Raw genomic sequence first — 27383 nt, forward strand, 5'->3', positions numbered from 1 at the left:
AGCTGTTATATATATATATATATATATATATATATATGTATTAATTTACATTTAGTGGTTCATAATTGATAAACGCATCTTGCATAATGAGGTGTCCTGTTTTAATTAAAAAGCATAGTGCCCTCAGCTGATGTGATGGTTATGTTGGATGTGTTTTAAGGCAGTATTTTATTGGGGGGGTGTAATGGCTTAAAGCTGCGGTTGAGGGAGTGTGATTTCGGCCCTTCTAGTCCAGCACGATATGATCTTCTTCTTAACACATCAACCACACATGGTCATGTACAGCCACTGTTAGGGACAGCAAGAGGGTTAACGACTTCATTTCCTTTATATACAATATTAAGACTTAATACACTATCAATTATATGTCCCGCCATGTTGAAGAACATAGGAGACACTTTACCCACCTCGCTTATATTGAGTTCTGCGATGCCTGACCCCTCTCTATCCAGCTCTCTAAAAGACTCTGTTGAATACGACAGTCAATGAGACATTTTAGTGGAATATTAGCGAATACATGATAAAAAATAAAAAAATAGATATGTAAATGACATACTGAACATGGTCTCCAGTTTGACCAGGCAACAGACAAAGTTGTCAAAGTCAATTGTATCTCCTTCGGAATATCGCGCCACCAGTATCTGATGAAGCTTGTTATTCAGTTTAAAACCTTAGGACAAGAAAATAGGCACTGGTAAAACGATCGATTTTCACTGACTAAACACCCATTTAATTTGAATGATCCTAATATATGTTCTTAAAATCCCAATATTGATTTACAGTGGCTGCATAAAAACTTAAAGAATGACTCTTTTGAATTAATTAACTTTAAAGCATACAGTAACAGCCTCGATTCCTCGAAATCATGTGCAAGTAAAATGGTCACTATAACTGAAAATATTGAAATCATTTTGTTAAAGACATCTGTAATCGAGATTAAGCATGGGTATCCATACAGATCATCTGATCCGATTTTGATTCACAAGCTCTTGATTCAGTTCTGGTTCCCATAGGAAGCTTTTCCGCCACGGAATAAAACAATTTAAATTGCGACTTTTTATCTAACAATTCTGACTTCTTTTCTCAGAATTGTGATAGGCCTATAAACTTGCAGTTGTGTGTTATAAAGTCAGAATTGCATGAAAGTCGTAATTGCAAGTTATAAAGTCAGAATTGCGTGATATAGGCTAAACTCGCAATTCTGAGGAAAAAAAGTTTATAACTTTATAACATGCAACTGCGAGTTTAAATCAGAAAATTCTGACTTTATAACTCGCAATTGGGACTTTGACGCAATTCTGACTTTATAACATGTGATTGGGAGTTTATAACACGCAATTCTGAATTTATAACTTGCAATTGCGAGTTTATATCACACAATTCTGAATTTATAAGTCGCAATTGCGAATTTCATGCAATTCTGACTTTATAACATGTAATTCTGACTTTATAACTCACAATTATGACTTTCACGCAATTATGACTTTATAACACGCAATTATGACTTTATAACACGCAATTTTGACTTTCACGCAATTCTGAATTTATAACGCGCAATTGCGACTGACGCAATTCTGACTTTATAACATGTAATGGCGAGTTTATTATACGCAATTCTGACTTTATAACTCACAATTCTGACTTTATAACTCACAATTCTGACTTTATAACACGCAATTCTGACTTTATAACACGTAATTCTGACTTTATAACACGCAATTCTGAATTTATAACGCGCAATTGCGACTGACGCAATTCTGACTTTATAACGTAATTGCGAGTTTATTATACGCAATTCTGACTTTATAACTCACAATTATGACTTTCACGCAATTATGACTTTAAAACACGCAATTCTGACTTTATAACACGCAATTATGACTTTCACGCAATTCTGAATTTATAACGCGCAATTGCGACTGACGCAATTCTGACTTTATAACGTAATGGCGAGTTTATTATACGCAATTCTGACTTTATAACTCACAATTCTGACTTTATAACTCACAATTCTGACTTTATAACACGCAATTATGACTTTATAACACGCAATTCTGACTTTCACGCAATTCTGAATTTATAACGCGCAATTGCGACTGACGCAATTCTGACTTTATAACGTAATTGCGAGTTTATTATACGCAATTCTGACTTTATAACTCACAATTCTGACTTTATAACTCATAATTCTGACTTTATAACACGCAATTATGACTTTATAACACGCAATTATGACTTTCACGCAATTCTGAATTTATAACGCGCAATTGCGACTGACGCAATTCTGACTTTATAACGTAATTGCGAGTTTATTATACGCAATTCTGACTTTATAACTCACAATTATGACTTTCACGCAATTATGACTTTATAACACGCAATTATGACTTTATAACACGCAATTGTGACTTTATAACACGCAATTGCAGGTTTATATCACACAATTCGGAGGAAAAAAAGTCGATAAAGAAAGAGTCGCAATTACCTTTTTTATTTTTTATTCTGTGGCGGAAAAAAGCTTCCATAGGTTCCAAATCAGTTTGCTTTGAAACTGGGATAAAGAGCTTGTCACAATCAAATCAGTATTTGATCTTTAATCTCTAACCAGGAACATCATGGCCACACAAGATGAACATTAAAAACGGTTTATTACCAGCTGACTCCACAGCCAGGCGCATTTCATAGGAGCTCATTGTGCCAGATTTATCCAGATCAAACTGTCTGAAAATGCCCTGCAAATGAGATAAATGAGTATGAGTTGCCACCATACTATGGGATGTAGGGAAGGATATGTGATTGATGAACCACTCAGTTTCTCACCAGCCACTTCCTGATTTTATTCCACAGAATCTGGAACTCCACAATTCCCAGCCGTGCACTGCCATCTTTCTGAGTTCGACCAGTCAAGGCACATTACAGTATAAACTAAATACTTATTAATAATCTGACGCAATGCATATATACAGTATACAATCTGATAAGCAAAAGTCGTTAGCATTTCAGAATCAGAGGATACATCCATCAGGCTGACCATGCATCTACACGACTCCATACTGAACCCGTCTGTCTTTAAGTCCCTGTCTGCAGAACACAGAAGAGCAGAGGTGTTTCTCAAGCACACAGACCAGACGTGAACAATTGAAAACCTCAGCCGAGCTTACGTTTGCCCACCACTCGGTTCAGAATGGTCCTGAGCTCATGAACTGAAATCTCCATGTCCTACAAGAGAGTTTAGATCAAGTTTAAATCTAATGGAATACACAATATCATTAATCAAGACACGCAAACATACACACCTCTCCTGACAGCTGAGAAAACATTTTTTTGAAAGAGATATCAATATTCTCCTCTGAAACCTCTTCCTGTGGATCAAACACACATTTATATATTGGTTATACACTGGTCCTTCCTTAAATGTAAGTCTATGGACTTTTTTTTTCTTCAGATTTATCATCTGCAATATCAGAAAAGAATGGAAGCTTTTTTCTGCCATGGAATAAAAAATAAAAAAGGTAATTGCGACTTTTTATCTCACAATTCTGACATTTTTCTTGCAGTTGTGAGTTTACATCTCGCGATTCTTTTTTGGTCAAAATTGCAATTGAAAGTTTATTGCAAATTTTTTTTTCAGATCTCACAATTCAGAATTACGAGTTTATATCTCGCATTGCAATTCTGACTTCTTTTCTCAGAATTGTGAGATATAAACTGGCAATTTCAAGAACAAAATTCTCAGAATTGAACTTTATGACTCGAAATTGCCAGTTTATATTTCACAATTCTGCGAAAAGAAGTCAGAATTGCATTGCAAGATATAAACTCGTAATTCTGAATTGAGATTGGAAAAAAAGTCAGAATTGCGAGATATATACTCGCAATTGTGAGAAAAAAAGATAGCAATTGTGAGAAAAAAAAATTTAGTGAAAATTGGGAGATTTATATCAGATATATCTCTATATCAGAAAAAGTCAGAATTGTGAGATAAAGGGTCGCAATTATCTTTTTATTTTTTTAATTCTGTGGCAAAAACAAGCTTCCATAGAAAAGTCCTTACTTCATCTTCCAGGTTAAATGAAATCTCATCATCCATTTCGCTGAAAAAAAAAAATGAAACAAATAAAATTAAGTTTGCTTCAATATAATGATGCTGCACAATGAAATGCATAACAGGCGAGTCCAAAAAAGCTAAATAATTAAATATATCAATATTTTAAACTACTTATTTATACTACTGGTGTTTGTTGTAGTTGAATGGTCGAGTCACTTACTGAGTTTCTGACTGTTTCTCAGTGAAGACTCGCAGGACGAAGTCAGCCTCTTTTCCAGGCTCAAAAGTGGAAGGGACAATGAGATACTCGCCCGGTGGCAGTTTCAGTCGCGTACTGACCTCTCGCAGATTAATGAAGCTGTCTGACCGCGCACAGGACGATTGACGCAAGAAAAAGTCCTTCTTGAGGTGAACACTCTGGGAGCCACGAAACTAAAAACAGAAGAAATAGAGTTTTTAACATCACAAGTTTTTAAAATACAGTTTATGAATGTAATTTAGAGGTGAAGTCTGTAATTTCTGCATCACCAAACAGATGAAAAAAATGATTGTTTTCAAACAGGTTTCCTGAACACTTCCCTGTCTGTCATTGGTCAGTTAAACAGATAGCTCCGCCCCAAACGCACGGCATTGGTTAAGCCGCTGTTACTATGCGGGGCTGGTCGAAATAGTCAAACAAACAGAGCAATATTTTGAAAACACCACAGGGACACAGTGTTTATACTATTAGGGGAATATCAACCTAGAAATGACTTAATTAAAAGCTTCTGCAGATTACAAAGTATTTTATACACTTCAACTTTAGATTCATATAAAACTGAAAAGATGACATACCTCTTCTGGGACCTAAAAACAGGAATAAAAGACAAGAAATTAGGTATGATATAAGTTAACCATAAAATTTAACAAAGTCTGTGAGTGTTGTATCTTCATTTTTGTCCTCAAACCTCATATAAGGCGAAGCCGATGGTGTGCATATCCTGTCCTTGCTTGCGATAACGCCGTCTGTCCTTTTGCATCAAGGCCACCATGAATGTGCAGGCCACCTCATTATCCTCAGGATCATCATCTTCCTCCTGTAGCGTGATCTTATATTGAGGGTTTATCCAGAATGTATCTGACAAAAGAGACACCAAACTAAGTGTGTAATGCAGTATGTTTTAGCTGATGAATAAGTTTCATTGTGTATTAATCTCACTGGGGTGGTTCCTGCAGCCCCCTGCTGTACTTCCTCGCCTCCAGGTCCCATTAAACTTAATCGTGTTCCAGAAATTTAGAGAATCTTCACTCAGAGCATCTGGTGTGAGGTTACAGATCTCCAGACGAGAAAACTGACGTTTGAACTCCTCAAATGACATCCTGATGTGGGCAGAGAAGCAAAGCATCAGCATCACAGCAAAACTCTGTGAAGGAAAACTTTACACGGGAAATAGAAATGATTCAATTCCAGAGTTTTTGGAATCGGAGTCGATTCCAAGAACTGATTCCAGACTATTGTTCTCGATTTTTAAGAAAAAAACATGGCAGATAATGAGCTGCTCACGTATAAATGAACACAGTTTCGCGCTTCACTCTGAAACACGCAACTCATATATTTATTCAATTAAATCACAGCCTTCGCATTTTAATAATCGCACTGAGCCATATTGCAATTACGGTTTTATTTTGATTAATTCTGAAGCCCAAGCTTTGGAGTCGACTCTAGACTCCCAACATCTCAGAATCACTTCTTCTTGGAAGTAACTCACAGCCCTAATATAGAGCGCATAATCCATAAAGATCAGATTTTTATGCAGGAGATTTACCAAAACTCGCCATCCTCCATGTGGTTGTTCATTTCCTCTCTTTCTGCTGGATCAATTCCATTCCACTCAGAAGAACTGGAAATGTATAAGTGTTATACTATGAGCATGACCGGTATAGCAAGTCCATTCAAATTCATTCTGATTGGCTGACTCACTTGTCACTCCAGGCCCCTGTCCATTCCACTTGCCCCCAAGGGTTTCGGATGCGGATCAACCTCTCTCTTCTGCCACGGAAATTCACCTAAAATTAAAACAACAAAAGATTGATGCAAATGATTAAAATGATAAACTAATGAGCTCAAGATACATTTTAGACGTGATCCTGACCTCTCTGAGACCTGTGACGGAGTACGCATGCCCCTTCACCAGCTTCTTAAAGGTCACGGCCTCCATGTCAAAGGCACTGGTGATCTACCAGACAAACGCACTTTTTAACGCATCTTTATTTGGATAATCCATAAATGTTGAGTTGTGTCTCCAGGCCTGTAGTAGGCGCTGTTGGGACTCACATCAATGGAGCAGCCCAGCAGTGAGCCTCTCTCCAAGGCTTTGGCAATGATGCGGTGCAGGTCTTTGGGAGCTTTACGCAGCTCGTACATCTCAGCCACTCCACCTGTGAAGTCCTCAAAGCCTTCGGTGGTGGAACCTCCCGACAGAGCTTCATATGAGCCATTCAGCCTACAGGCACACACACACACATTATGGTCCCTATAAATGCCACATAGAAGAAGAAAAGAGAGGAAGAGACTCACTTGGCATAGGCCTTCTCCAAAAGGGCGCTCCAGAACTCATTTCCCTCTGCTGAGTGAACAAACATTAGCTCTTTATCCTTTACAGGCAATCGGTCATCAATCACAACGTCCACCCACTCGCCAAACTGCCAGAACTGCACAACAAGCAAACAACAAACATTAGTGCATGGTAAGGTAAAGAAATATAGTTTATTAACAGTCGGCTGTGCACCTGGAAGTGGAAGATGCCGGCATACTCGTCCGTAAAGCTTTGGCCATGAGGTACAACTCTGTGAAGCAGCTTGTCGTTTAAAGTCAGGGACCCAATGGCAGCCAACAGCCAACAGTCACCTGAGTGGAGAAAAATTACCACAGAAAATACTGTTACTGTGTTTCATTTACAGTGCAAGCCTATAGGGCAAGACATTCTGAGGAAAAAAGAGCCTTAAGTACTACAACAACGCTTATAACTGAAAACTTAACTGATAACTGAACGTTTTTTACTATTAAATCTGCATGAAACTGAAGCGGCAAACGTTTTTTTCTGCCCTATTGTGGCTTATATCCGAGTAAAACGGCTTCTCGAAGAAGAAAAATGTAGGGTGCGACTTTATTTTGTCAATCAGGAATTAATTGGATGGTTGTGGTTTGCTATTGGTCGATCTCATGTGAGTGACAGGTTGCCTCGCCCTCATGCCAGTAAACGCATCATCAGAGAAGAGATGATGCTGCAAGAGGGAGGGGAGGTTATTTTTCATGAGGGCACATGAATTATGAAAAAATATGTGCATTTATAAACAATTTATAATAAGTGCAATATTTTACATTCCATAAAAAAATATGAAGTCTAATTTGAATTCATGATGATTTAGAGATTTATAGCCATTCAGAGACTGGATTCATGAATGAACTGATGCATAGCAACTGTTCAACGAATGGCATGAGTTTGCGGCGGGGCTATCTGTCTGGTGAACCAATGGCAGATGAGGAGAGTGCTGAAAGCACAAATACAAGTTGGGGTTTTTTTGCAATTAATTTTGGAGACAAGTTTTCAAACCTATTATTACCCTTATAAAAATGTACCATTACCAGTTTTAGCAAAAAAAAAAAATACAATTAATACTACAGTACTACTTTAATTCAAAATTAAAATTCTTCTTCAATGTTTGAGAAGCTATTCTGTAGAAACAATAACTAGTATGATAAATATAATGTGTGTAGGCCTACTACAATGACCCATGAGGGGGAGCCCTCCACCCACGGCCAAAGAGGGGGAGGAGAATGTGTTTGAGATACTTCCGTAGCCTAGGCCTACTCTATATTTACTCTGGATGAATGCTGTTTTATCTCAAACACCCTTGGCAAAGCCAAACCCGTTTGTCTGAGGAGGTTCTTTTCTATGTGCTAACTGAAAGGTAAAATGCATTTCTGCGATAAGCTTCCCCATCCCACTCCACCCAGTGTTTGCTGTTCAAACTTCGGCACTAATGAGTGCACACCCACAGCCTCACAAACAAACACACACACACACACACACACACAAACACACACACTGTGGGCTGTGGCTTGCAGCCAGCATTGGCAGAGTTCTCTAATGCTACACCCGTGTTTGTGTGACTCACCACTCAGGCATCGTGTTTGAACACTCCCACCAGCCAGGAAACAAACACACACATTCATCCAACCCCCTAACACACATTTCCTGTCAGAAGCGACATAAAACACTATGCGTTGTGATCATAGTAGAATAATGAATCAGATTTCGACTAAGTGGGATTTGTCATAAATCCATTCATAAAACCAACTGTAATAAACTCAAATGATATAATATATGCAGTTAAATCTATCTATCCATCTATTCACCCATCCATCCATCTATCTATCTATCGTCCATGCAATATAATATTATATTACATTTACATCCATGTTAATAAAAACATGCTAATGTGCAAATTAATGCTAGTAGCCTACCTATGCTTTTATGTCTACAATACATTGATGAATTTCTGCAAATATATGATGTAGAACAAGTTACTTTTAATTACACATTGGGAGATATCGGTTTCTTCATTTGTGTGGCAACATTTGACAGCCAGTATGTGTGAAGGTTGTAGACATTGTTTTGCTTAGATTTAAGCTGTAGGATCACCCAAACTGCAGTGAAGCACAAATGAATCTTTTGACATTCGTTAACGTGTGCAAGCATGCACAAACATACACACCCAGGCCCGTACAGTGCATACTCACCTAAAGCCCCCTGGCAAATATCTGTCCGAGTGGCTCCACCAACTATAAACTGAGGATTGTTCGACAGCTCCTGGAAACATTACGCAAGCAAATACACCTCAGCCAAAGTGTGATACTCTCCCTGTCAACCTAATAACACACTTCACCCATGACTACATATCAACCATAGACAATTTCTGTCTTTAATATATGAGATGCAAACAAGTCTATACATACAGTATATTGAACAGGTTGGATACTGTCAGTTTGCCTATGAAAATATTGTTTGGGTTTTGACAATGATACACAGGCCGAGACAAATATAACACTCCTTGATGATTCAATGAAGAAATTACATTACTTGCTGCTTGTATGAAGAACTTAAACAATTTAAATAAATGAATGAAATGTTTCAGCATATGGATATTTCCTTTCTTTTTTTTTGAGAAAAGGGGGAAAATTGAATTTTTGCTTGTCAAAGTAATTTAACTCTCAATTTCTAATGTGTCCTGGTAATTAGCACCAGATGTTGCATCTTAGTTCTCAGGTGGGACATGAGAGTTCGAGTCTAGCTCAGTCTTTTTGCTCCCACTGACAGTGTCAAAATGTGCCAAAAACAAAATAAAAGCGTGTTCCCTCAGTGACTATCCAGTTGTATGTGGTTTCTACCATGCTGATTGTATAGACTGTGCTCTGCGACACTCACAGTGGGTCTTATCCACTGCACACCGCGTGTTTTGGAGGAGTTTGGTGCGAGCTCCTTGAAGCCCAGTGACTGGGGCACGGCGGGAAAGCAGGAGTCCTCAAACAGCCTGCCGCTCTCCACACACTCTCTTCTCAGCTCCTCGTAGTCCTGGTTCAGGAACTTGACTGCATTGTCATTGCTTCCCATCCCTTCAGCCTGCAAGCGCTCCTTGTAGATACGCGACGACACTCCTCCAATTGAAAACATACTGTAGTGCACCAAAATAAGGTAGTCATGTAAACACAAAGTAGATCCCATCCCATATTGTTCCAAACCCGTATCCCACAGTCTCCATTTACTTTCAATATGTGACCCTGGACCACAAAACCAGTCACATGGGTCATTTAAAAAATTTTTTTTAGATCTATACATCATCTGAAAGCTGAATATATAAGTTTTCCATTGATGTATGTTTGTTAGGATAGGATCATATGGAATCTGAGGGTGCAAAAAAATCTAAACATTGACAAAAAATCACCTTTAAAGTTGTCCATTTATGTTCGCGATTGTGCTGCATTCACTCACAAAAATAAATGTTTTATATATTTACGGTAGGAAATTTACAAAATATCTTCATGGAACATGATCTTTACTTAATATCCTCATGATTTTTACGATAATTTTGACCCATACAATGTATTGTTGGCTATTTCCACAGATATACCCGTCCGACTTGTGACTGGTTTTGTGATCCAGGGTCAAATATGGAAAAGACATGCACTTTATTCAACATTTCTCTGTTTGCATTCCATGGAAGAAATACAGGTTTGGAACAACAGGGACAGTAAATTACAGAATTGTAATTTTTTTAGTGAACTATCGCTTTAAATGATGATAGCTTATGCCTCGCTTCTTGCAGGAATCAAACCAGCAACCCCCTGATCACAAGTCCAGAGCTTTAACCGCTACACCAAACAAAACAAAAGTGTGTGCGTATGGTAGTTGGAGACTAGAAGCTAGCACAGGAATAGCACCAATAATTCGACAGCACGCGTTCAATGTCTCTGAGCGTTTAGCGCAAAGTGCTGCTGCTAAAAGCTTATGATGCTTGCTTATGTTCGCTTATGGTCACCCACTTTGCCATTAATAGTGCTGCAGCATTCATGCGGCTTTTAGTCCAGCGTGCTGAGAGAAATGCCCTCTACAACAGACACTCGATTACAAGCCTTACTGAGGGTGGAGAGAGGTTTACTAATGACTGGCTAATTTCATGTGGTCTTGTAATAGGGTTAAACATTAGCTCTGCAGATTTCCAGACCCTGTTTACTATGATTTCATGGACAATGCAATGTCCATGGAGGGCAGTTCTCTAAGCGTTATAAGGAAACCCCATACACCCAGCTGAGATAACTGTTAATTTAGTCCATATTTACGTAATTATCATTCCTTAATTTAAACTGGTACTACAGAAAGACAAGATGGTGAATATACCTTCAGTTCCTTGTGAGGGCCGTGGGCTTGAGGAGAAAAGGATCATTTAGAAATATATTGATCAGAAAGAGAAATCAGTTCATAGCTAATTTGCTACGATGAATTCATGTTCATATGGTACAGTGATGCTAACAGACGGTAATACCATGGTATTTTGATACCATTGTGTATACTGTAGATTCTTGTACTTTGGTTGTTACATGGCAATCCAAAGTAGGCTACTTAACAATATTAGCATGTGATACTTTTTTTGTTGTCTGCATACAAGTGTGTAAATGTACACATAACTGTTAATTTATATATTTATATAAGGTTTAAAAGGGCAGTGGATGTTCTCCAAAACATAAAACTATACCAAAATAACAATCTTTTAACTAGTCTGTGGATTTTTTCGAGGTGTAATAGGGCATATCATGTGGAATGTAAACAGCACTGGCTACTGATACAATGTCAGCTGACTTAGTGATGTGAAATCAATAGGCCAGACTGAGCATCAGCATTCTAGTGTTTGTTTTAGATGATGAATGAACACACCCTCAAAAACAGTTGCAAATATTCACCACATATTCACTCATGCTGCTTTATATAGTGCTATCAGTATCTTGTTTTTTTTTAAATTAGTTCATAATATATATATAGGGCTATATATATATATATATATATATATATATATATATATATATATATATATATATATATATATATATATATATATAAAAAAAAATTCACATCCTAAATGTGACCCCTTTGTTTACAATTATTAATATCGATTCACAACACCGGTAGAAACAAATAAGCAATAAGAAAATAGTTTCGTCACTTGCCAGAAATATAGGGCAGAGGTTTACAGACGGATATCGTGTAACACGGAAAAGTTAAACAAAACTTACCACCGTTTATTTGTCGTTATGGTTATCAGCCCAGCGGGTTCGTTTTAAAATGACGGACAACAGAGAATGATGAACGGATCCGTGCAGATGAGACAACAATCAGGGTACCGCAGTGCAAGGCCACGCCTATGAGGGCGGGACTAGCGAATGATTGACAGCTGAGACGTCAAACGTACTACGCCTTCTACGAAGAGCCTTAAAGGGACCGGAAGTGTTTCTTTAGTAACTTCCATTCATGTACAAAAATACGAGTTCGTACAGTTTCAAAAGTGTTTAATAATATTCTTTGGAGAAAAAAAAATGCACACAGTTTTATTACACAGTGGTTAAGATTCTCCCGGTTCAACAATGCCTCCATTTGTAAACGGAAATAGTGTGACAATGTCAAGCACGATAAAATCATGTCAAATCTGGAAGACTGGTCAAAAGTGCAATAGAAAATTTAAAAAATAAAAGTAAATACCTATCTTTAAAAGTTTAACACATGTAATCTTAATAATTCATTCTTGAGTGGTGTGGTCCGTCTGTTGGCGAGTCAGCTAAATCATGGTAAAGTTCAGCCACTAAAAAATATAGAAAATTTGTTAAAATATTTATTTATTTAAATATTTTCATTAAAAAAAAAATTTATAGAGTGACAAACCTGCTGAAAGTCCAGCTCAATGAAGCCACTTTTGTGGGCATCCAGCTTTTTGAACACCCCTAGGAATAAGAGACACATTCACATTGATCAGATCAGAGACGTACCTGTACAAAACCTCCAGCACTACAGGAGGCGCTGACCCAACATCAAATGCAGACATAATTCTAGACAGAATCTGCAGATATTGTCTATGCAGATTTTAAAGGCACAGTAGGCAATTTTTCATAAACACTTTTTGTTATCCTGCATGGTTGAAACTCTCTTCACAATCTAACAGAAGTACTCTAAATATTAAAACATGTACATATTAGGGGTGTGCATTAATAGTCGAATATTCTATCTGTAATTATTGTTCAAAACATTTAAAAACTATTAGAATTTTGCTTTGCTGCCCGTAAATGCAGTGAAATCATAAGCACACAAACTAAGGGCGTTTTTACACTGTCCGAGTTCGGATCAGGGGCACGGCTCGCATGAAAAATCGGTAATGTGAAAGCTGTCATGTGGACCTGGGAGCGCCCCGAGGTACCAAACCCGAGACTACCTGAAGGAGGTAGTCTGAGTTTGATTACCTACCCTACCTTTAAATCTAAACTTGATTAAATGTGTTCACTCCAAGATATGTGTTAAACGAACACTCAAGGAACTTACGGAACATCATCTCCAGACGCATGAGGCAGGCCACAAAGTTATCAAAGTCAAGGGTCATGTCTGTCTCAGCGTAACGTGCTACTAGCAGCTGAAATATAGCGTTATTCAGACAGAAACCTAGGGGGGGGGGGGGAAATAAAACACAAGTCATGAATATTAAAATTCACCCCCAAAATGAGATTATTGCTTGTATGTGTGCGAGTTTTTGAGTCTGGCTTGACTTACCGGCCTCTTTCAGTGCCATACGCAGCTCTGTAGTGCTTATGGTTCCTGAACCATCCATGTCATTCTTCTTGTAAATTCCCTGGGGTGATTTTCAAATAAGACAACATGTTCAAAATAATGTTAAATGGTTAATCATGTTAAAGGCTTCTGGGTTTTAGGATCTCTTACAAGGTATTTCTGCACTTTCTTCCACAGAGTAGCAAACTCTCCCAGACCCAGTTTTCCATTCCCACTGTCCTGAGATACGGTTAAGGGACATTTACAATACAACAACACATAAATCCTTGTCAAGTTAACACAAACATAAAAATGTAAGCAGTAGCAGCTGAGAGGATACATCCATGATGTTCACCATGACACGACACGTCTCCATACTGAAGCCGCCTGTCTTTATGTCAGTTCCTACAAAACAACGCACATCTCCTTAGACTCCTCCTTAGAGCTCGAGTGTAAACTAAAGGATGTGGGAGTACTTACGTTTTGCGATGATTCTGTTTAAGATAGTCATGAGCTCTGAGGCTGAGATTTCCATGTCCTACCGAGAGAAGAAAGCTTCAGTTCTGATTCTGCTTTTCAGAATATATAAATGTTTACCGCATAACAAGTCGTCTCCACTTACAGCTCCAGCGAGTTTCACGAACATGGTTCTGAATCCAGATTCAACTTCAGCGTCTGAGACAGTCTCCTGAAAACATGAAGAAGCACAGTTTAAAGGAAAGTTCCAAGTTCAATACGATTTATCAGCAACATTTGTGTCAAAATGTTGATTACACCCCAAAATATTAATATTGCTTGATGAGGATGATTGTTTTTAATTCATTGATTCTTATTATTGTTGTTATTATTTATTCATTTATTATTGTTACTATTAGATATTAATTATTATTAAATTAAAATGATAATTTACTAGTAATAATTTTCAACATTTCTACTAGTAATATAACTAAACATGTGACAGGCTGTGGAAAATATTTTAAAAGCAAGTAGCTTGTTTTCATCCATTTGTGCAAATTTTAGGATATAGCATTAAAAAAGGCTGGATGGAAACGGCAAGATGCGGCTCAAATCTTAAAATGTGAATAAAAAAAATATATATCCGATAAGAAAACGGTCATAAACTATGATGGAAGCACATTTACCGAATAAATTCTTTGATGGGCAACAAAAAACATGTGACTCAACAGATCATGTGACTAAATAACTGGACTCCCTAGAAGTGACGATTTTGTTCGTCATTAACACATGGGATAGAAACGGTGCTTTATTCCCAAATGTTTTATGTGGTAGTCCAATTTTCTCGCATGAACTGAATTAGCAACTTTGGAAGGAAGCATAGCTAATGTGATGCTGTTGACTTTTGAGAGCGTTACATTATTTTATTTGAGAGCAGTCTGTTGAGTTACTTACATCAGGTAGTTCAGCATCCACAGGGTCATCACATATTCTAGGAGAAAACATAAGATTTTCCAATCAAATAAATTCAGAATCAAGTATTTGAAATAAAAATACATTCAGTTTGCATATTGGCATTAAAGGCACAGTATGTAAGTTTCGCCGCTAGAGTTCGCTTATTCAAAGAACAACAAAGGCGTAGCTTGATGACACCGTGAATGTGTGTGAAATCATGGGAGTTGTCGTCTTCACCTCCACAGCCGATGGAAAGCAATCAGCAAAAAAAAAAAAAAAAATGCTGATTTCTCTGGATTTAAACATTATTGGAAACAATAAAACATCGTTCAAATGGTTTTTGGATATTTAAATCCAAGGGCCCTATCATACACCTGGCGAAATGCGGCGCCAAGCACGACGCAAGTGTTTTTTTGCTCGTTTCAGCCCGGCGCAGTTATCATTTTCACGTCCTGCGCCACGTTGTTTAAATAGCAAATGCATTTGCGTCCATTTCTGCACCCATGGGCGTGCTGGTCTGTTCAGGCGCATTGTTGGCACGTTGCTATTTTGAGACAACTGAAATAGACTGCACCATTGACCAATTGAAACCTGGTCTAAATGGCGCAATATTTTTTTGTTATTTAAAAAGTGCGTTAGTAATATGCGCGTATAGGTGGGTCGACAACGCGTGTACACTTTGTCCCGTAGATGGTCTGCTTGTGCGCTTTAACCTCGAGAAGATCCGTTTCCTCGCTAGGGAAGCGTTAATTTTTTCCGCTTGCAAATTTAGCCATGTAAACAGCAATCCGCCATGGCGTGAGCGCAACTGGCTTTTGAAGGGAAGAGTAGACTCTGATTGGTTTATTGCACATTACGCCCAAAACACACCCATTACTCATTAAGAGACAACCCTTTTAGACCATGCACCGGGCACGCCAACCATTTTTCCCGACGTTAAACAATCAAAAGTGGATTCGGACACTCCCTAAGCGCTCTTGCGCATTAAAATAGGGCCCAAATAATCGTACATGTTGTGCCTTTAAAGGAGAACTCCGGCGCAAAATGAACCTTTGGTCTAATTACACATTGTTACCTAGTCAACCGTTATCTGAGATTTGTTTTCATGATTATCGAATGTAAATAGTTTTATCTCTAAAAACAGTTTAGATCGGCGTTCGTAGATCAACTGGTAGAGACTGTTTTTCAAAGATGGCTTCTGCCTGTATACGCGAAGTTGACTGTATGTATAAAATATCTTCTTATTAAACTGTCTGGACTCAGACAAAGTTCTCAATGCTTCGGTTTGAAGGTAGGGACCCTCATTATGCTACCGTGTTAGTGTGGGGCTATTTTGAGCCTTGTTAGTGGTATTAACAAGCAATTTTTATTTGTCATTACACTATGCCCAATATAGCCTACTAGCGTTATACTAGCTTTATCGGCTAAACTGTTTTTAGAGATAAAACTATTTACATTCGATAATCATGAAAACAAATCTCAGATAACGGTTGACTAGGTAACAATGTGTAATTAGACCAAAGGTTCATTTTGCGCCGGAGTTCTCCTTTAAGTAGGGAAACCTCACACAGAGGTGATACATTACAGTGTTTCGGTCTGTCTTTCGGAAAAGACGCGCAGGCAAAAGTCTCCGTCCAGGTTGGCTTCGAAGGTGGAAGGCACAACAAGGTATTCTCCTGGAGGCAATTTGAAGCGCGTGCAGACCTCTCTCAAGTTAATGAAAGTCTCAGAGCGAGCTTTCTGTCCGTGCGTCAGGAAGAAGTTCTTATCGAGGTGCACGTCCCGCTGACCCTGAAACTGATGGAGACAAAGGCCAATCAGCGAGCCAGGAAGGCTGTGACTAATGTGAATTCTCAGATATGATTGGTCAAGGGAAAAATCACCACCCCTCTTTGTAGTTTAATGCTTACCTGTGGAGGTACCTGTGGAAACAAACAAAAAAACACATTGATTTGATATTGTTCAAATGTAATCTGGGAGATCTATTGAAGCACATGTGTTCCTTTCCTCTCCATCCATCATAATCACAATGTTTAGACTGCTCTTTGTGTCTCCCCCCACCTCATAAATAGCAAAGCCGATAGTGTGCATGTCCTCTCCCATTTTCCTTAGGCGGCGTCGGTTCTTCTGGATCAGACCCACCACGAAACTGCAGTCTGGCTCATTATCGTCTGGATTGTCATCATCCAGCTTAATCACAAACTGAGGATTCATCCAGAATGTGTCTGAGCAATGAATGGATGCAGCCATCAGCAATATATTATTAAACAAACCAAACCAACCAAACTTTGTCCATGTGAATCATTTTGTTTGCACTGAAATCTGAATCTGATTAATGGTGATTTAGTGTGTTTGCAGTTCTTTTGTTGCTCACAAGGGTTGTTTCTGCAGCCCCCGGCGGTGGAGCCTTTCCTCCAAGCGCCGTCGTGGTTAGTCACGGCCCAGTGTTTTACCGAATCGCTGGTGAGGGTGTCCGGGGTCAGGGTGCAGATCTCTATACGAGAGTAATGGCTTAGGAATTCTGAGAATGACATCCTAAACAAATAGAGAAAACATGTTATACTTATTTAATACAATGTATTGAACTTTTTTAATACCCTATATTGTAGTTGTAAATGGACTTTAGATTGTAAACGCACCAGAATTCACCATCCTCAGCGTTGACGTTAGGTCGCTCTGAAGCCGCAACACTGTTCCATTCGGATGAACTAAAGGAAAGAAGAAATAAACACTTCAGATAACCATCAGCAGTTCAGTGTTTGATGTGGATGTTTTATGATGATGTTTCATGCTATCGTTTCCAAATAAGTTCCAAATTAAAGTAAAAGTAATTGGCACCCAAATGGGCCCCACTTAGAGCCCACTATGGGCCCATCATGCCCCCTACGGGGTAACACAGATGTGGGCCATGTGGAGCCGGTGGACAAATTTCTCTGGGCCTCATTTAGGTTGCCCATGCAGAGCCCAAGTGACAGCCCATCAAAGGCCCACATGGAAATGTTGGCTGGGAAAGTTATTGATGAATCATGATTTGTTCGTGAAAACATTTGCATATAGATTTTACGCACTAATTCATGCGCCAAATTTTGCAACTGTCATATTTTTAATCAACAGTATGTTTGATTTAATTAAAATCAGTTAAATCTTTTCATTTCGTTTTTGTTATTGTTGACGAAGTCAAAAAACCCTTCGTTTCTGACCATTTTCAACAGTCAAGTTTATAGACACTGCACGGTTGCGACCTCATACTTTCTGAATAACTGCTATTTCAGTTACGTTTAGCTAATTATATTAGTATAGCGTTGAACTTATGTCGTATCTCTGGTTCTGGCGGTAATCAAAGCGTACCTGTCACTCCAGGCTCCGGTCCACTCCACCTGCCCCCAAGGGTTGCGCATACGGACCAGCTTCTCCTTGCGGCCACGATAGTTCACCTGAAGAAACATAGCATGTACTCTAATGACAAAATGTAATAATTCTGTCATTAAAAAAGGGTTTGCCAATAACTTTATTCATACCTCTGTCGCCCCTGTGAGCGAGTAGGCGTGGCCTTTCACCAGCTTCTGACGGGTGACGGCTTCTGAATCAGAAGCACTAGTGATCTACATAATAGAAATAAGCATTAAACAGGGATATCTGACAAAGGTCGGCGCTCATGACCCAGAAGTTATTTCCAAATTCAGGTCAAAGGCTATTAAACTTTTTTTGGCCCTGTTTACACCTGGTTTTAAGTTGCGTTTTGGTCAATCGGATCACAAGTAGAGGAGAGATTAATCTGTCTCTTTTGTCCACTTTCAAACACTTCTGTCCTGATTTCTTCGAGGGGAGGGTCTATGGGCGGGTTAATGTATGGGTTTTCAGATCTTTCAGTCTAATGGACGAAAATAAGCTTGAGCAATTTACATTTGAACACGACCGGAGATGATGGGAAAATATATGGAGAGCAGCAGCTTTCGTTTCTGCTCTGACAGATGCAAGACCGAACGCGGTGAGTGTGTGTTAGAAATCAGGAATGGTGAGAAAACATTGTGTTTGGTATGTTTTTCACCTTCAAACCGGACTTGGACCTCCAGCCGCAGCCGACAAAGTTTAAATCCCGTCTGGCTAGAGCGATTCCCATAATGTTAACGCATTAGGTCAGTAGGAGGAGAGCAGGTGTCTTGTGCGGCTGTTTGAACGCATTCGATCACATGAGCGTTTACACTACGAAAGCAATCCGGTCTAATGCGTTTTCCTCTGGAAGTGGTTGAAAATGGACAAGCTCAAAACGTTTTAGACTCCGTTTACACCCGTATTTAGCGTCTTCCACTTGTGCTTCGACCAACAAAAACGCATCTTAATACCAGGTGTAAAAATTCCTTAGTGTCATTACACTAGTGAAATTTGTTCTGTAAATAGTTATTAGATTTGATGCCCAGTACACTACGAACATACACAGATTTACATAAAACGCTTGTAATTTATGAGTGTCATGAGTGCAGGCCGAGGAATCTCACATCGATGGAGCAGCCCAGCAAAGCTCCACAATCCAGGGCTTTCTGGATGATCTGAAACATGTTGGACGGCGCTTTACTCAGGTCGTAGTTCTCAGCGATGCCTCCAGTGAAATCCTCAAAGCCCTCACTGGTGGATCCTCCAGACAGGGCTTCATAACAGCCGTTCACCCTGCCAGAAACCATAAAAGTCACCGTTAGAGTTATGAAACGACATGTGCGCACATGTCTTTGGCCTTCGTTTCAGAAACTATGTTAAAAAAGAAACTATAGTAAATCCTATTAAACAACATGTCTGATATTATACAAAGATTGTAGGCCAATTCACAGAAACAAATCAGCATTTTAGCACTTCTGGCTTCATCATCCTGAAGTCAATTGTTTGTTTGGTTTTTTTTTTTTTATGGGTTTTTGGTTAAATGCCTGAAATAAGGTCTATAGTGGTGAACACAAACTCAAGCTATTTTCACGTTTTATTCTACAACATTAAATAATGAACTGTGTGAATTTTTAAAAGCTTTTTCTTGTCTTGAAAAAGGTAGTTTCTAACAAGAAGCTAAATGGGACTACAGTGGTTGTCAGAGACATTAAACGTCTTCACAGCTAACAAATGAACTAAGCTACTCACTAATCCGCTTTCACAACCTTGTTATGTTTATATGTTAAATGATTCTTAAATAAAGACTGAGAGAGTTGTCGGAAGCTCAGTGATTGTGACGTTGAAGTCATGCGACTAGTGTAGTTCGTTTATAGTCTACATTCAACTTTTTATTTCTGCCAATAGTATTTAGGCTTCAAAATTCATAAAGTTGTGCTCATTTGTGAAATTTATCGTGATAAACGCGCAAGAATCATAAACCTTTGTTGGTCGCATAGCTTGTTTTCTGCAATAATCCAAAAGACAATGGTAGAATCCTATTGGGTTTTTGTCGACGGAACCAGGGTGATGTGAACTTACGTGTTGGCCTACAAAAATACATCATCACTGCCGAACTCAATTTCATCCCTATTATAAATGCTCGTGCATGATATAACCACTTGTGGATGGTTCACATGGTGGTTCCAAAATTAGTAGGAAATCTTGCACACAATGCAACAAACAACAGGTGTTGACATTACGTATTCAGCTGGCAACGATAAATGGAAATAAATGTTGTGATGTTTCAATCAAGAGGTGCATACATTTTTTGTCCAGAGACTCATAGATCCTAATTCATGTGTGAGAGTGATTCTTCATGCTCCCTCCCAACCATTCTTTCGCAATTTGAGCCTGATGAATCTTGACATTGTCATCCTGGAATATGGCCATGATTTTTCTTCCTATATGTTTGTTTAAGAAATTAAATGCAACACTCTCTATCAGTTAGGGTTAGAAGAACTGTTGCCAAATATAAAACGTGCTAGAAACATCATAATCACTGCAATAATGATCCAATCATAGACACTGCAATAATGATCCAATCATAGACTCTTAAGCATTTGCCTTTTTAAATCCAAATTTCTTTTTTTCTTTTTTTTTAAACAAGGGCAGTCACACCCTTATTCCAGGAATACACCTGCGGTGGTTAAAGCCTGCTGTGCTTGTATGCAAAGTTCAACAACCACTTTTTTTGAGACTAGTCTTTTCGGTTACACTCTTTTTTGATGGTCCACTTTAGACACACTTTACCAACTACAAGCAACTTTGCAACTACATGTCAACTAACTCTCATTAGAGTATTAGTAGACTATTAGATTAGGGTTAGGTGTTAGGGTTCAGGTTAGTAGAATAAGTTGACATGTAGTTGCAAAGTTACTTATAGTCACTAGAATGTCTGAGGTGGAGAATCAATTTGCGTAGAATCGTCTATGCTACAAATGTCTAAAAAAAAATATAAATAATACAAAAAATGATGTGATTTTTTTCACATTTTTAGATTGAAATATTACAAATTGAATTTAGTCAAATTGAATGTGTTGCCATAATTACAAAAAACAAACAAAAACAATTGCGAGTAATCAAATCAATTGACAACCCTAAAGAATTCTTTTGTTGTTTTCCTAGAAAGCAAGTTCCACAAATAAGCTGGCGTTCTGGTTTAGGCAGTTCTAACTGCCGCAATGAATGCCCTTCCAAACACAAAAACACAAGAAACAACATGCACAAACACTAACTTAGCATAGGCCTTCTCCAGCAGGGCGCTCCAGAACTCATTTCCCTCGGCGGAGTGAACAAACACCAGCGCACCGTCTTTCACTGGCAGCCGATCGTCAATGACAACATCCACCCATTCACCAAACTGCCAGAACTGAAGGACAAAGGTACAAGGTGCAGTCTCAGATTTATCTGTTCGATCTCAAGATGTGTGTTAAACTGCAAAGACACCCATATACAAACTTAAGAGTCGAACTCTGCATTAAAGGCAATAAGAAAATGCTTTTCTGGACACCAGTATAGTTTTATTACCATACTTTACCATACTTTTGGACATGAACTATGTATTATCTTGGTTTTTAGACATATATTATGCTATTACCATGTTTTTTAGTCATGTAAAATGATATTACAATATGCACTACCATTTAAACATTCATCAAGGCTCGGTTATAGGACAGAAAAGATGTTATATGCAACATTTTTACAATATAACATTTATTTAAAATAACTGCTTTCTATTGGAATGCATTTTAAAATGTAATTAATTCCTGTGATCAAAGCTGAATTTTCAGCATCATTACTCCAGTCTTCAGTGTCACATGATGCTTCAGAAATCATTCTAATATGATGATTTGGTGTATCATTTATGATGCTTAATATTTGTATGGAATCTGATATAAAAAGGATTCATTGATGAATAGAAAGTTCAAAAGAACAGTAACTGTTATAATAAATAAAGAACTATAAACATGTTTTTTTTTTACCTACCTTGTTACTATGTTTTTTTCCTCGTAACATTTACTATACACTCACTATAGTATTATCATGTTTATTCGGGCATGGTACTATAAAAGCTTGTTTCCGCCACTGATAAAAAAAAAAAAAAAAAAAAAAAAAACATTTATCCTACAATTCTGACTTTTTTTTCTCAGAATTGCTTAATATAAACTCCCAATTGTGAGTTATAAAGTCAGAATTGTGAGATATAAACACCCCCCCCCCCCCCCCCATATCTCACAATTCTTGGAAAAGTTTCAAGACATAAACAACATAAACATAAGAATTGCGAAATATTAACTCGCAATTGTGAGAAAAAAGATCACAATCATCTTGTTATTTTTTTTATTCCATGGCGAAAACAAGCCTCAATAGTAAAACCATGTAGCACATAAACATAATGGTAAAGGAATATAGTTTCCATGATATACTGTATATAAGTGTAAAATAAGAGTGTAACATATTTTTGCATATTAATATGGAATAAGCAACAAATCACTCCAGAAATTGAATGTACGTATTGTTCATTAGTATGCTAATGATTTTATATTGTAACATGTATAGTGGCACACTTGGGGAAACACTGCAGATACCTGGAAATGGAAGATTCCAGCATAACTGTCGTCAAAGTTCTGTCCGCCGGGCACCACTCGGGCCAGAACGTCTTCATTCAGGGTCAGGGAAGCAATAGCCGCTAGCAGCCAGCAGTCACCTGAGAGACAGGAAGTGAGACTGTTACTGTGTGTTTACACAGCTCTGCTGTCTGGAGTTTAAACATTATTCACTTACTCACACACATATTCAGTATTTTACAGATATGGAATATGATTTGCATTTGAAATGCAACTTTAAACCCATTCAAATGCCTGCAGACAAACAAGTACAGACACATTTCGAGGGACTCAAACTCGTGATCGAATCGGAGCAGCTATTGTGGTTTTCATGTCACGCAAGTGGTGAGCTGCCAGTCTGAGAAAGCAGATGCATGCAGAAAACGCAGAGACTTGAATCCGCTCTCCTAAAGACAATAGGCTGCTTTTCCTGCAGCCTGACACATGTATCACATTAAGACTTTACAGGATAAATACAGCCAGGTTTTCCTCTCTTTAAATGCAACCTTTAATAACTGTTTGAAATCCCCCTGGCTATAGTTTCTACGTTCGGGTGGTTTGCATTATGTGTTTGGCTCAGTTATTCAGTCAGTGGTAAACACAACACAGGAAGGAATGAGGCAAAAGACAGTATAGAAGGGGAGAGAGACGTTACTAAAGTTAGCAGTGTGAAGCTAAATGGCATGAACCTCCAGTGTTATTTTAGGATTGTTTATATTATACTGTTATAGTGTTTATGGTGACACTTATATATATAACACAATATGGTTTCATTAGTTAACATCTGTTAGCTATAGTTAACACGAACTAAGAATGAAAAATACTTCTACAGCATTTATCAATCTAAGTTAATGTTAATTTCATCATGAATTAATACACTATTAAAATCAAAAGTTGTATTTGTTAACATTAGTTAATGCACTGTGAACTAACATGAACAAACAGCTGTATTTTTATTAACGAACATTAACAAAGATTAATAAATACTGTAGCAAATGTATTGCTCACTGTTAGTTCATGTTAGTTAATACATTAACTAATGTTAACAAATTAAACCTTATTGTAAATTGTTACCGTATTTATTTACTATTTAAAATGAGCTTTCATTTTTATATTTTATGTTTTTATTTTCATTTTATTTGAAGTTTTAGTCATTTTGTTGAGCTTTTGTCATTTCTTTTTAGCTTTAATTTATTTATTTTATTATTCACTTATTTTAGTGAATTTACTAAACTTTTTTTCTTTCGGTTAGTTGTGAAGGCAACATTTTTGTATTTTCAACATCTAATATTTGTATTTTATGTTATTTCAGCTTTATTTCAGTTAGTGAAAACTAGTCTTAGTTAACAATAATAACAATGGTATGAGCTCTAGGTTAACAGCATCCTTCAAATACTGACCCGCCCTAGTGTGTGTGTGTGTGAGTGTTTGCTTGTCAAGTTCACAATTCACCTTTGTAGAAGTAACGTGCTCCACCGGATTTACAAGCATTGGGTATTACGCAATCAAACTTTTTTCAAAAAATGAGTAAAGTGAGGGGCCGTTTACACGTCACCGTTTTATGCCACACTAAAAAGTGCATTTTTTAAATTAGATGAATATAACAAAAAATGGAATAATATTCTATGTTTATTATAATTATATGAAACCTTCTCTCATGTATGTTTTTGGGGTATGAATGTGAGGATGAATGTATAAGCATGTAGTGTCTCTGTAGATTTGGGTCTGTAAATTGTATTTCTTATTAAATAAAGATTTAAAATAAAAAAAGTGCATTTTTGTAATACAGCCTATTTGTTGTTGCATGCAAACTATGTTAAATAGAAATACAGGTCCAGCACTTCCTAAGTAAAAATATCTTTTAAGCTATAAGCAAGGAGAGAGTCCCAGATGATGGTGAACAATATTGGGGAAAGTTACTTTTAAAAGTAATGAGTTTCAATATCACGTTACTACCTAAAAGAGGTAACTAAATGCATACTTTTTATGGAAAGTAATGCGCTACGTTTGCGTAATATTCTGAGATTGCATTTCACTGTTTTAATTCATTTTGAGGAATACTGACTCGTTTTTTGTGCAAGTGAGATAAGTAAATGCAACAAAAAAGTAACTTGTGTTACTTATTTGAAAACTAGTTATTTGCTTTAGTTACTTGAAAAAAAGTAATCTGATTACGTAACGCACGTTACTTGTAATGCGTTACCCAACCCCCCAAAGGTAGCACAAAAGTAACTTATTTTTTACTTTCCATTGCAAGTAATAGTGTAAATAACTTGTTACCTTTTATAATGAATCACGCAATAGTATTACCGCATGAAGCACATTTTAGGTTGCCTTTTTTTACGGAGTAGAATGAGCAATATGCTGAATTACTGGTTGAGGTACTTAAAAACGTTTAATATGCAATTGACTTGCAGGTATCCTATGTTTAAAGAATTAAGATAAGGAGGGCGAGAAGAGATATGTGCCTCGGTTTGCTGTATTGTTGACCTAAAGGCACGGTTCTTGACATTTAAACAAACATGGAGGATTAGCACACAAAATCTTAAAATGAATTTTCCTTTTACCCAAAGCTCCTTGACAGATATCCGTCCGTGTCGCTCCACCGACGATGAACTGTGGTTTCGAGCAGAGCTCCTGCAAAAAACACCAAAAACAGCCATATTTGAAACGCAGGATCATAGCATGCAATCAATATTATTATTGTAATATAGCATGACAAATTTTGCAATAATGAATTATATTGTAATCAAAGTGAAAAGGAGGGCATATAGACACAAAACAGTAAGATTGTATATACATTTTATATTGGGGTCCATGTACCAAGACAACAAATCAACATAATGCATTGTGGGAATTATTTTGGTCTGGCCATAAGAAGTCATAAAATATGAGTATGGCCTATTTTTTTTAACATGGCTTTCAAATGTGTTTAACTAGAAAAGTTATTCAAATGTTTGCGAACCATAGCCAACAGTCATTATCAGACGTGGCACAGGCAAAACATTTAGGCTACTGCTAAATATAACAAAAACAAAAAAAAAGTATTTTGTGAAAAGACGTTTAAGACTTTAGGCACTCAGCGATGTGCTTGCAATAACATTAAAGGTTATTTGTATGTTCAAATTTATCTGGTCTCAAAGCGTTCGTTTTTAACGCCCATGGCACATTCAGAGATAACGTTTTTAAAACTTCAAATGAATATTAGCGAAACGTTCTGAGAAAACAGTTTTGTGTTAGCTGGGTATAGGTTATAATCCCCACACTGGTCTCCAGTTGAGAGAACTGTTTTGAGAACTGTTTTGGTACGCTTTAAAACGCAACGCTGTTGACGCGACGCTAAACAAAATCGAGACGCAACAGCCAAGACGTCAGTCTGATGCACGTACTAATATTAAAAACAACGCAGACGTTAAAACGCAAATACGCGACGTAGCCTACGAAAACTCTCGTTCGAAGTGAAACCGTTGTACATAAATGCAACTCAGAATTTTGGAAATGCATGGAATTCCCGTTTAACCAACAACGCACAAACAATGCCCTCCGTATTAAAACTTATACTGAAGTCATACCCCGGGTCTTTTCCATACTATTCCTCTGGTTTTGGACGTGTTGGGTCCGAGTTCTTTAAAGCCCAGGGATTCGGGTGCGGCTGGGAAAGACGGGTCTGAGAACAGGGTCCCTCTGCCGAGACACTGGCTCCTGAGCGCCTCAAAGTCCTGGTTGAGGTATTTAGTGGCATTGGCGTTCGTTCCAAACCCTGCAGCCTGCGCTCTCTTCTTGGCCAGGGTAGAGGCGACTCCCGACATTTTCCACTTCTGAAGAACCAAAAAAAATCTGAGAAATGTGCAACTGTCTTTATGCTTCAACTTAGATTACTGTGACTCTCCGCCCCAAACTTTCTAGGAGTGGTCATCAGGCTGTCATAAGCGAGTTATTGCGCGTTTTTACGCACACAGTGAAGAACAGGAAGAGTGAACATAAATACACTGACAGCTGAGCGACTGTATCGCTGCGACAACAGAGACCATATCTTATCTGACTGATCAAGAATTATTATTGCTGTAGCCATTTAGTATTATACTATATATAAAATACTATTTAGGCTGCGATTCAAATATTATGTTATTGTTTAACTACATAAAATAACCTACTTTTATTTTGCAATGGCACTGCGGCGAAGCGCCGATGTCAGTCAATTAAAGGATTTTTTTAGTTTAATTAAGCTAATTGTGTGAACATAACTTATATTTGTTCATACATGTTCATTCTGATATTTTCTAGGCTACATAACGGTGGAGAGACAAGCTCAATACTCGATTAGCTGCACAACCGCGCCACCTATCGGATATTAAAGGTGGTGCAGCCAGAGCGTTGATTTCTACACAATTAGACGTGTCTAACCCTTTTTTTTACAGTCTATGGTCTGCGCACGTTTTGATTAATGTTAGCCTAATAAAATGCCGTGTCATTAAAGTAGCCTATTTATTGTAGCCTATTACTTGCACCGAGTTATATTTCAAATAGGCTATAGTAAACTAAGCACTACTGGATAGATAGACC

The 27383-nt window shown here is 37.8% G+C and overlaps 1 protein-coding gene across 1 annotated transcript; it reads right to left on the reverse strand.

Annotated features, from left to right (window-relative positions):
* Window positions 1-175: 175 nt before the first annotated feature.
* On the reverse strand, window positions 176-26746 carry capn1b (calpain 1, (mu/I) large subunit b). The gene is made up of 42 exons (XM_056269727.1): window positions 26393-26746; window positions 25388-25457; window positions 22803-22921; window positions 21450-21583; window positions 19299-19467; window positions 18321-18404; window positions 18151-18236; window positions 17442-17510; window positions 17177-17337; window positions 16864-17027; window positions 16713-16724; window positions 16388-16599; window positions 14803-14839; window positions 14015-14080; window positions 13873-13930; window positions 13733-13797; window positions 13564-13632; window positions 13396-13474; window positions 13171-13287; window positions 12520-12578; window positions 10823-10905; window positions 9517-9763; window positions 8832-8901; window positions 6817-6935; window positions 6606-6739; window positions 6363-6531; window positions 6181-6264; window positions 6009-6094; window positions 5854-5928; window positions 5247-5407; window positions 4996-5165; window positions 4883-4894; window positions 4269-4480; window positions 4055-4094; window positions 3297-3362; window positions 3162-3219; window positions 3017-3081; window positions 2821-2889; window positions 2654-2732; window positions 557-670; window positions 408-466; window positions 176-288 (listed from the first exon to the last, which is right to left on the reverse strand). Exons 1-42 carry the CDS (start codon window positions 26627-26629, stop codon window positions 262-264), a joined length of 4266 nt encoding a protein of 1421 aa, XP_056125702.1. The 5' UTR covers window positions 26630-26746; the 3' UTR covers window positions 176-261.
* Window positions 26747-27383: the final 637 nt, after the last annotated feature.

This window comes from Rhinichthys klamathensis, unplaced genomic scaffold, assembly GCF_029890125.1.
Source record: "Rhinichthys klamathensis goyatoka isolate OS25496 unplaced genomic scaffold, OSU_Roscu_1.1 h1tg000289l_1, whole genome shotgun sequence".
NCBI classification, from domain to species: Eukaryota; Metazoa; Chordata; class Actinopteri; order Cypriniformes; family Leuciscidae; genus Rhinichthys; species Rhinichthys klamathensis.

Coding starts and splice junctions, on each gene's coding strand:
- capn1b (XM_056269727.1), bottom strand. CDS start 26,629: ATGTCGGGAGTCGCCTCTACCCTGGCCAAGAAGAGAGCGCAGGCTGCA. Junction 14,081..14,802: donor TGGATGCTGAACTACCTGAT/GTAAGTAACTCA, acceptor TCATGTTTTCAG/GAGACTGTCTCAGACGCTGA. Junction 6,265..6,362: donor TGCTGGGCTGCTCCATTGAT/GTGAGTCCCAAC, acceptor TTTGTCTGGTAG/ATCACCAGTGCCTTTGACAT.